Genomic DNA, 11951 nt, shown 5'->3' with positions numbered 1-11951 from the left:
GGTGTTCACACCTCAACTGCTAGCAGAGGACCTCACCCTCCCTGATTGAACTAACCTCGTTATCTCCAGACTGATTCTTGCCTGCATATTTATACCTGCCTCTGGAAATTTCCATTACATGCGTTTGACGAAGTGGGTATTCACCCACGAAAGCTTATGCTCCATTACATCTGTTAGTCTTACAGGTGCCACAGGACTCTCTGTTGCTTTTTACAGATCCAGAGTAACATGGCTACCCCTCTGATACAATAAACTGAGTATACTGGTTGAAATGTCATGCAGTAATTAAGGTCCAGAATAATTAGGTATGGACTTCTGAAGTTTTTATGGCTAGAATTTGTAGCCCAAACAGGACCTGAATTCGGGTCTTCAGAGGTGAATTAAGTCACAATGCCATTTAGGGTTTACTGTCTATTTTTCTAGATGTAGATTTCAGCACACTGCACATGTAAGGACAATATATGCAAATGCTTCACTTCATCTAATCCTAACTACACAGTAAACAGTTCTTACACAACATACTACAAATTTAGTATAACACTGAGCAATAGTGAAAAAAACTTAAGGCATCGTGGTCACTTCAGTGTTAACCGCTTTATCCACGAACTTCACCTAAGAAAATCTGTTAGCAGTTGAAAAGAAATTGCATAATACCAGCTGCTGACTAAACTTAAAATGTTCTATGTAATTTTCTTTCTTTTTAATGATGCTGCGAACCGTTATGACCATGATAATAGTGTAAGTGTACATGAATGGAAATAATCTTGCAAGATGCTATGTTTGTATATAACTTTAAGAAGAAAAAGGAGGCTATTGTATTATATATTAGAAATGGCATCTGATCATGTAATTAAGTTGCTATTCAACATGGCATAAGTATTTCCTTAGTTGAGTGATTGATTATATAATCTTAATAGTGTTTTGATAGAAACAACAATTTTCCATGGAGAAATCCTTTCCAGTAAACTAGTTATGTAGCTTCATGAATTGCTAACTCTCCTGACACTTAATACTGGAATAAGCATAGGTAATTTATGGAATTTGTTTTATATCTTTGTATTTTGGAACAAAAATTACATTTCTTACCATAAGCTCAATAATCATGACATAAGCAGTGTTACATACATTTTAGACAATGTGTATTTAGCAATACTAGTAGTCAGGGTTTTTTCTTCCATCATGAGGTAGCATTCTTTAGTGGCAGGACTAGTTCTGGGACCCAGGGATCCTTCTGCATTCTAATCCCAGCTCTGATATGAATTCCCTCTGTGCTCTTGGACATGTTGCTGGATCCTCTTGGTTCTGTTTTCCTATTTGTAAAAGGATAACATTTATGTACCTCACAAAGGGTTTTTGAGGATTAATAAGTTCACATTTATAAGTAACTTGATGGTGTGAAGAACCATGCTAGTACTACTACTGTTGATCTTGAGATCATTTTGTTCTCTACAGAAAATACATTGAAACTATTGGCTGAAGTTGCAGCCAGCTTCAAACTGGCTTCTGCTTATGTTTTCCAAGATTTTGTATGAGAATGTTTGTGCATTTCTGAAGCATATGCATGTGCAAAAAGTTAGTTCATGTACATGCTGATGTGTGTGTGCCATTCTGTATTAGTGAACAAATGTGCATTCACATTTTTATAGGTTAAAAAAAATTGAAACTATGTATGACAGTTTGGCCCGATATGTAGAGCATACTTTAAAAGTGAATAGAAATGAAAAATAATTCCAAGGTTTGAAGGAATGCCTTTGCATATTTTTTTCCCCTGTTTATCTGTTCAAATACAGCTGCATGCCTTTCTAGAGCAATGGTTCTCAAACTACAGCTTGTGAACCACCAATAGTTTGCAGAACCCTTGCTGGTTCCCGTGATTAAACATTCTGAAACTCAAGCAGAGGAGTACTTCTAAGACCCACTGATCATTAATCTTTTTGTAGAATAGTTGAGAGCGCCTTTATGACCTCAGAGCACTCAGTGGGGCTCATTTTCACTAAGCTGTTCCATCATTTTTGGACTATTGAAACATTTGTAAACTTCCTGTGCTCGCCCAAAAAATAATGGGGTATTGTCAAATTGGAAATCACATTTCTCTGAAATGCTTTACCTACAGTAGTAATAGCTTACAGCTAACTAAAAGAATACAGCAAATATATTTTTCTGTTTGCATACTTTTTGCATTTGACAGTACTCTGAATATAATCATTTTCACTGTTTCCCTTTGTTAGTCAGTCCCATTCCCCTTTGCTGAAAAAACTCTTGTAGATTTCAAAAGGGAATAACAATATAATTTTTATAATTAAAAAAAATATTACTTAAATTCAGGGACTGCTATTAAAAGGGTTAACTTTTAGAGTATTAGAAACGGCAATTTTTAAAAGTCCCTTTCAAAAAAAAAATTCAAGTTAACATTAAGGTATAATTTCCTTTTTTGTAAGTGTAGGTATGCAACTCTGAGGTTCTGTTTATTGTAAATAGCTTATCAATTCTGCAGGTTTTTTGTTTTTTTTTACTGCAGACCATATATATTAAATAATATTTCCACTTTTCCCTTCCCCAAAACAACTTATAGAGGAAACATTATGTAATTATATATTTCATTGCTAATTTTGTTTTTTCTTACACTTTATTTAATCCTTGTATGTATATATCATGTTAGTGTACAAATGTACTTGCATTGAGAATCAAACCATAATAGGTACAATTTTTAAAAATGCGTGAATGCCGTAGGTGCCTAAGTCCCAGTGGGGGATTTAAGTGCTTTTGAAAATAGGACTTAGGCTCCTAAATTACTGTAACTTAAGCACTTTTTGAAAATTTTACCCAGTGTTAGCAGACTTTGTTTTCTCTAGGTTTGTCCTGATCTTAAGAACACTTCTTCAAATGCTGATTAGGGCTGCCATTGTGGCGGGTGCATTTCACTTCCATTTTTGTGTTTATCGTTTTATTAGTTTCCTGTAAAAGTATTAAAATCATGACGTTTCACTGATATTTTTTGTACTGAAAACACAAAAGTAAAATTTAGACTAATGCACAATTTTATATATTGGATGAAGATTTGTGATATTGGCTTCTCAGTCTGGGGGCTTGTCTACACAGCGGAAAAATCATAGTGTAGCTGGTGCGCACAAGCTGCTCTGCACTAACTCCCTATGTGGACACTCTTATTGTGCACTAGAAGTGCCTTTGTGCACATTAGCTTAATACACTTTGAATGTGTATTAAGCTAATGAGCACAAAGGCATTCCTAGTCTGCCGTAAAACTGTCCACAGGGGGAGTTAGTGCAGAGTAGCTAGTGTGCTTTAAATTCACACCCAAGTTTATTCCACAATAATTTCCCCTTGTAGACTAGTTGTTAGAGACAATGACAGCACTGCTTGCTAATCTACAAGAACACTTGTTGTTATAACAAAACTATCCTACTTGTAGTACATTGTTTTCAGATAAGGCTTGCAAAAGTAGTTCTATTATATATATGTATGTTATGTATAACTTTAAAGTCTTGCAGTGATTATGCAAATGTCCTTACATTGTTTTCTTTTCCTTCTGGAAATATTACCTATTATATAGTTGTATCTGTTACAGTTTACTTTTGTGGGTTGGTGAGGCTTATTGTAAATCAGGATGACATTCTTGTTATAATAATTAAGATCATTGGTGTTTCATTATAAATCCTTGTGTTACTTCTGTTAAAGAATTTTTATATATTGGCTGTGTGCTTGAGTATACACATGTACATTTTACAAAATGTGAAGAAATTTTTACTGCAGTGGCTATTTAAAAACTAGCTTTGATTTAAAAAAAAAAATCTGGTTCCTGAACTCTATTTTGAAAATGAATTGTTTATGTAATTTAAACATTAATATCTAAAAACTCAGGAGAAATTTAATTTGAATACAAATGTTTATATATAGTATGAAACTGAGGTTAGATATTCATCACACTTATGACCCGGTACTACAATGAGATCTATGCAGATGAAAGGCTTCATCTGTATTAAAGTCATGTAGGACCAGGGCCAACATTTTCAAATGTCTATTTCAAAATTAGAGACTTGGAGTAAAATTTTCAAAAGTGCTTTGAGGTATGCCTACATGGCAATTAAACACTGGTATCTGGCCCGTGTCAGCTGACTTAGGCTTGAGGGGCTCAGGCTGCAGGCTCTAAAATCGTCAGTGTTGACATCTGGGCTTGGGGGAGCTTGGGCCCTGGGACCCTCCTCCATTGTGAGGTCCCAGAGCACGGGCTCCAGCCTGAGCCTAGACCTCTACACTGCTGTTTTTAGAGCCCCGCAGCCCGAGTCCTGTGAGCTCGAGTCAGCTGACCCAGGCCAGATGCCAGGCTTTAATTGCAGTGTAGTCATACCCCTAGTGACTTAAGTCCCACTTTCAATAAGAGTTAGGTGCCTTACTTTTTAAAATCTGGGTGTATTTAGTTGCCTAACTTGTATTGGATATGGAACTAAGGCTTGTGAGAGTTTAGTAAATTTTACTAAGAGAGCCATATTTTGGCACCTAAACAAATGGTGTAATATTTCAGAGGTGCTGGAAAAATGTCTACAGAGAATGATTTGTGGCTACTCCGAACTTCTGAAAATCAGGCATCTTATTAAGTGGCTTAATAGGGATTTAGGTGTCTAATAATATATGCCCTGTATTTGAAAGTCTTGCTGTATTATCTCCAGTGTTAGAAAATGAAATACCATTTTTAGTTACTTTGTATTTTAATCCTGTATTCCTAGAAATAATTCCCCAGTATTATGGGAAGTCTTATGTTGTTTGAAAGATTCTTTTAAAAATTTACTGAACAAGTACTAAAATCTATATTCTCATTAGCTATATTCCAAGTTGAGAATTTAAATTTCATTAGGTTATTTTTGTTCCTAGTACAACTCTTAAAACACATTGTTGGCAAAAGTGTTTTTGAAAAAACTGTATTTATATTAAAACGAAGACATGAACCTTCAAATGTTTGCACATTAGCAGTAAAATTCATCCTTACTAATTTTCATATGGCTTATTGCTAATGAAAAAGTCCTTTTTAAAAAGCTTTGACTGCTATTGTTATGGTTCCATTAAAGCCCCAGAAAATAGATTAATTTTAAAAAAATTGAATTAGGTAAAAGGAAGGTATAGTGAGATTTCTTTTGAAAAGATTAATTACTGCAGTAGCAGACCAAGAAGTCGCAGGGTTGCACAGGAGTAGTGTTGAAATAAATCATTGATTTTTTTTTTACATGAAATTTTATACATATATAAGCAGAAACGTTACACACTTTGTATCACAGGTACATGCTGATTAATTCATCTTGGTCTCTTGATTTTTGTCCCAGCAGAGACTGAGAGTTCTGTGGAGACAGTGGGTGAAATCCTTATCTCATTGAAGTCAATGGCAAAACTCCATAACTTCAGTGGGGCCAGGATTTTATCCCGTGTATTCCACCTTTTGGGCCGAGGAGAAGGGGTTCATGCCTTTTAAAGCTGCTGGTTCACTTGAGAAACAGTTGATTAGCTGTAAAGGTGATTTCATCTGGTCATCCTAGAGAGGAAATGAGGGTGATGACTGGGACATAAACTTGAAGGGGGAGGGGGGTAAGGAGAGGGCAGGAATTGACGTTTCAATTTGGAATGGATAGATTGTTGGAACACAGAAATCCCTCTCTATTCATATTGATTTTCATGGGTTGGTGGAAACTCCATGTAAGGAATCGCCATACTACCCTATTATATGCACAGAAATTAGTTTTACTAATTATAAAATGTGTATAATGCAAAGAAGCCCATATCAGCCCCTTTTTGTCTTTAAGGTGACTAGTCTGGTCAAATTCAAAGAACTTTCTATCAAATAGTAGGCTAGTGCTTTTTAAAGTCCCTTTAGAATCTACGCCTGCCAACTAGTTTTGTGCCATTGCTAAAAAGCAGTGAACACAGTACGTTGCTGGAAAAGTACATTGCCTAACTTTGTCAGGCAAAATAATTCTGTGTGACTGTTCTGGGAAAGCAGAGCTTGCCTGATGCAGTAGGAACAAAATGTCAAAAATGTGAATGTGGGTGTAAAGGAATAAACAAGTTTTCTATTAGCTGGTGAGCCTAAAAATAGTTAGCATATTTAAAATTTTTAATTTTCATGACTGTACTTGATCATTTGATCTACTTTCTATTCTTAATCTATTTACCTTTCACTTTAATCCAATGTTGTATGCATCTGGCCCTGAAGAAAAAGGAGAGAACCACATGTGATAGATGCTAGTCACATCTCTTAATGCATCAATGGATGGTGTTCAAATATCACAGTAATGGGTGCAATATAGGAACTGGATTAGACATAATAAACCTTAAAGAGCTTAGGGACAAATTTTGTCCTTGGATAATGCACAACTCCCATGAACATTAGTGAGCACTGCACGCATATTAAAGGACAAATTTCTAAATTGCTATCACCCACTGAGCTTGCATGTGCAACTGTGCCTGAAACGCATATTACATTTGGGTACACTTATAGCTTAGATAAAATCATTGAGAATATCTCTGAATGCAATCAGCTTTAAATGTTAAATATAAGTTTAACTTCCTTAATTCAAAAACATACTAGCTATACTTAGCATTTTGCATTACTTGTTTTAACCTCAACGCAGCTTTAAGAAACATAACAAAGTTTGACAAACCCTTGCAGGAGGACATTTTCAAGGGTTGGTGGGTTTTTTTTGTTTTTTTTTGGGGGGGGGGAGGTTAGCTGTGTGATGACTCCTATTTGTTTCTTTGTGCACTTTCCCCACTGTACTATTTCTAATAGAACAGTTGGAGGAAATATGGTAATGCTACCATACACATATAACACACAGCTTGACATAGCCCAGAATCACCTTGCTTTTCCAGAATTACTCCATTAGTATAAGACACTTGAACATTTTTTGAAAAAGCTTAAATCTTGAAATTACCTTTAAGTATCCTAGGATGATCTGAATAGCTGTTCCAGTGTCGTGTTAGGTTTAACACTATTCCAGGCTCTCACGTGCAATCCAGTATTCTTTCTGTACAGAGAATCTTCTGCTTCATTGGATAGTTTAATCATTTTCTAATCTTAGAAATAAATTAAGATTGGATTGTTCATTCTCAAGTGTCCATGCCTGTTGTTAAATTATTTGTCCTCAGTCTGGCAGCTTTATGAGGAAATAGGATTTTAGCTTTTAAAAAAAAAGACTTAATTTGAAATCATAGCATTGCACACTTTCCAGTATATTAGATCACAGTAGATTAATAGCCTGGCTCTTAAAAGCAATTTCTTTTTTCATGCATGCAATTTTTAAAAATTGATCCTTTAACTTAGATTATTTAAAATCCTTGTTACAATACTTATTTTATTTATTTTTTGTTACAGTTTTCAGAATTCCCAGATCCCATGTTGTGTTCAGATTATGTGCAGTTGTCAAATTCCTCACTTTCCTCAGAGCAAAAATGCAGCACTGTATCAATGGAAGAGCTGAAATCTATGGATTTACCATCTTTTGAACCTGCATTCTTGGTCCTTTGCCGAGTACTTCTCAATGTTATCCATGAATGTCTCAAGTTAAGGTTGGAACAAAGGCCTGCTGGGGAACCATCTCTCTTGAGTATTAAGCAGGTTTGCTTCAAGAGTTTTTATTAAAAACTGCTTTCTATTCTTTAATTATAATGTTGTCCTTTTAATTGTTTTAAAGAGAATTTGTTACAGAAATGATAGTACATTATGCATCCCTTAAATTGCCTTCAAATGCATATGGAAATGAAGTTTATGTAATAAACAACTGGTCACATATACCTCTTTGATTTATGCGGCCAGGAATCAAAATGTCTGATTAAAGGATTATTGGCCACTGAGGATAAATAAATAGCATTCCACTTCTGTTATAGGCTATAGACGTCATCTGCAGTAAGGTGGAAATATGTCTAGCAGCAATTGTATTGAATGTGGTCATAGCTAGTATGAGTGTAGTATGGTTTCCTTCACCAGTGTAGACTAGGATTTTTTTGTCTGCTCCTCATTCCACAATCTGAACCAATGAATTCCTCTCTACTACTTACACTTGGTAGGCAGTGACCAGTCGCTTATTTGCAAGTTTTTTTTTTTTCTCCCCATCCAAAAGTATTCCCTCTACTTGCTGGCTTCCTCACTTTCCTTTTGGTCTTTCTTATGAATTCAAGACCTGTGCAAAACCTGGACGTTCAGTGCAGCATGACTAGAAAAATTAACCAAACTTCTGTGTGATGCCAGAGACTTGCTTCAGGTACTAGCCTGGGAGATGGCAGGCAGTGTTGTCATTCTGGCTGATAGGAAGGCTTGGCTGAACTCTATTTTTATTTTTTATCATTTCGACGGATAATATTGATATTTATTTTTAAGAATCTTGTGATTTTTATTGATTTAAATCTTCTCTGTTGCAGGAAATTATGTGGGTGTGGTCAGACAATTATTTAATGACAGCAGATGTTGAGATACAAAAAATTAAAGCTTTATAACCATCAAAACACAAATTGTCAACATCACATGTCAAAATATACAAAGTAAATATCCTTAAATCAAACTAAGTTCTCAAGCAGCATTTTACTTTCTTTGGTGATCTGTAAGTTTTGATTTTTGATGGAAATATTTTTTTTTAAATGATTTGTGTGTGTTTGGTGAAATTTGATGTTTACTGACATTTACCAGTAAAAATCTAATTCTTTGGCCTACTCATAGGTGACTGCCTATCTAAGCCCTCTTTTATGGCCCTCTCCTTTCACGGAGATAGCCTTTTTTGGGATAACCTGCACTAGACCTTTGAAAGACACTGCTGATCCTAAGACATCGCTTCCTTCAGACAAACGTCAAAACACTTGGCCTCCTCATCTAAATCCTTTTAGGTACCACCATTTCATAAGTTCTCAGGTAGATTTAGATCCTGGTTCTAGATACCCAAGAGTAATTTCCAAGCTGTAATCGAGCTCCAGACCTCTTAACTGACTGACACAGGTTTCTTAAGACCATTTCTGAGCCTGTTCCTCTCACCTTTCTTGGATCTGGATGTCCTTATGTTGGAGGGCATAGGAGAAAATCACTTCAGTCTGATGGGTCCTCTCCATAATTATAAAAAGATGGTTGCACATTAGTTTCTCTTTTTCAAACTCCTTGGGGGTGGGAGAGGAGGAGCTTTCTCTTCGCTTTCCTTCCCTTTAGTCTGTAAGCCAGCATTCTTCACTGTTGGGTAGAGGTGACTACTTCTTGCTGTCGAAGTTGTACATCTGGCAGAGACAAGATCAACAGTGAATATTCTTGCTAATTGGCTCATCAGAGAGAATGGATTCACCCTCAACAAATGCGGATTTGTCCCAATCAGTATTTTTAAGAACCTACAGTTCAGGGGTACTCCTTAAATAGATCTCTCTGCTAACTGAATGAACTATGTAGGTTCAAGCCAGGGACTTTCATCTTACATTTTTTTTCTTCATCATCAGGTGGGCAGGGAGCTTGAAATATGCATCATCCCAAGGGTCTTTCAAAAGTGCTTGTTTTTTTTTTTTTGTTTTAAAGTGGGAGGTATTTGGCATACTCATCACCACAGCATAGTTTTGAGATCTTGGCCCTCCTACTCCTACCTGCATAACCTCAAGTTTTCCATTTCATTGCCCCCTTCTTTGAGCCCAGGCTTGTATTGCAATTCAGAAAAAAATACTTTTCCTTAGCAGGCTGGAGACTGAAAAGCAGATCCTAGTGGATAGAATCATAGAAATTCAGGGCTGGAAGTGACCTCAATAAGTCATCTAGTCCATTCCCCTTGCACTGAAGCAACACCAAGTATAACTAGGCTATCCCTGACTGGTATTTGTCCAGTCTGTACTTAAAAACCTCCAATGTTGGGGATTCCACAACCTCCCTTGGTAATGCTTCTAATATTTCACTATCCTTAACTATCCTTAGAAATTTGTTCCAAATATGTAGCTTAAATCTCCCTTGCTGCAGATTAAACCCATTATTTCTTGTCCTACTTTTAGTGGATATGGAGAACAATTGATCACCCTCCTTCTTATAACAATCCTTAAACATATTTCAAGATGGTTATCCTGTCCCCTCTTGGTCTGCGTGTCTCAAGACTGAACATGAGCAGTTTATTTAACCTTTCTTCCTAGGTTATGTTTTCTAAACCTTTTTTAATTTTTTTGGTCTCCTGGACTCTCTCCAGTTTGTCCACATCTTTCTCAAAATGTGCTACCCCAAACTGGAGACAGTACTCCAACTGAGACCTCACCAGTGCCAGGTAGAGTGGAATAATTAATTCTTGTGTCTTACTTATGACACTCCTGCTAATACACCCCAGAATGTTAGCCTTTTTCACAACTGCATCACATTTTTGGCTCGTGTTCAATTTGTGATCCACTGTGACCCCCAGATCCTTTTCTGCAGTACTCCTATATAGTCACTTATTCCCCATTTTGTAGTTGTGCATTTGACTTTTTTCTTCCTAAGTGTAGTTATTCACTCCTGTCTTTATTGAATTTAATCTTTTTGATTTCAAGCCAATTCTCCAGTTTATCAAGGTCATTTTGAATTCTAATCCTGTCCTCTAAACTGTTTGCAATCCCTCCCAGCTTGCTGTAATCCTCACATTTTATAAGCATACTCTCCACTTTATTGTCCAAGTCATTAATTACAATATTGAATAGTACCAGACTCAGGACAAACATCTGTGGGACCACACTAGATGCACCCTCCCAGCTTGACAGTGAACCACTGATAACTACTTTCTGCGTATGGTCTTTCAACCAGTTGTGCCCCTACCTTTCAGAAATTTTATCGAGACCACGTTTCCCTAGTTTTCTTGTGAAAATGTCATGTGGGATTGTGACTAAAATCAGGATACGTCATGTCTATTGCAATTCTGCCATCCACTGGGCCAGTCATCCTGTCAAAGAAGGAAATCAGGTTGGTTTGGCGTGATTTGTTCTTGACAAATCCATGTGGCTATTCTGTATAACCCTTTTATCCTCTAAGTAAATACAAACTGATTTGTTTGGTAATTTGTTCCAGTATTGCTCCAAGTGTCAAAGCTAGGCTGACATGTCTAATTTCCTGGATCTTTCTTTTTTGCCATTTTAAAAAATAGATACTATATTTACTCTTCTCCTGTCCTCTGGGATCTCACCTATCCTCCTTGAGTTCTCAAAGATAAATGCTAAAGTTTCCAAGATTGCTTCAGCTAGTTCCTTAAGTACTCTAGGATGGATATTTTGTCAGTACCTTCTGACTTAAATACATGTCACTTATCTAAATGTTCTTTCCCTATTCTGGCTTGCATTCCTCCCCTCTTGCTGTTAATTGTGTTTAGCATCTGGTCATAATTAACCTTTAATGCCTATTTTGCTTCAGTTTTCACAATAAACACCTCAGCCTTGTTGGTGTCATCCATTTGTTCTGCTTAGTCACTTAGTAGTGGACCTACACTTTCCTTTGCTTTTTTCTTGTTCTTAATGTATTTATAGAACCTCCTTCTTATTGCCTATTATGTCCCTTGCTAAGTTTATGGGTTATCAGCAGTGGTGCTGGAACAATTTGTATAGTGGAGATGCTGAGAGCCATTGAACCAAACTGTAAACCCTGTATGTGATGGAAACCACTTCAAGCTGGGGGGTGCTGCCACACCCCCAGCAGCCCTGGTTATCAGTTGATTCATTAGAACCATAATACCCAATAGATATTCATTCCCTTCCGAATTCCGTACCAAGGTTATAGGCAACTTTTTCCCCTCTCCAAAGCGTTCAGACAAAATCAGCTTATGCAAGATGCCTTGATCACCTTGATGTTTGATTTCCTCCAAGATGGGTTGGATTTTGAGCCTTTCCCCTATACTTTCATCTTATAAATGACTTTTCTTGTCATAACTACTTTGGCCATGCAAGTTGGAGAGAGCTGCCCTCTCCAGTTAAGAGCAATTTAATAT

General features: G+C 36.5%; 1 protein-coding gene across 1 annotated transcript in view; it reads left to right on the top strand.

Moving 5' to 3' along the window:
* MAP3K4 (mitogen-activated protein kinase kinase kinase 4) overlaps positions 1–11951 on the top strand; it is a 100502-nt gene that overhangs the window by 15275 nt on the left and 73276 nt on the right. The window contains exon 4 of the mRNA XM_029911044.1: positions 7379–7621. Within this exon, the coding sequence (XP_029766904.1) occupies positions 7379–7621 (243 nt within the window). The remainder of the gene's footprint in view (positions 1–7378; positions 7622–11951) is intronic.

This window comes from Terrapene carolina, unplaced genomic scaffold (genome assembly GCF_002925995.2).
Source record: "Terrapene carolina triunguis isolate 2854851 unplaced genomic scaffold, T_m_triunguis-2.0 Scaffold85, whole genome shotgun sequence".
Lineage (NCBI taxonomy): Eukaryota > Metazoa > Chordata > Testudines > Emydidae > Terrapene > Terrapene triunguis.
The sequence above is the reverse complement of the archived record's forward strand: the minus strand, read 5'-3'. Positions and strand labels throughout refer to the sequence as shown.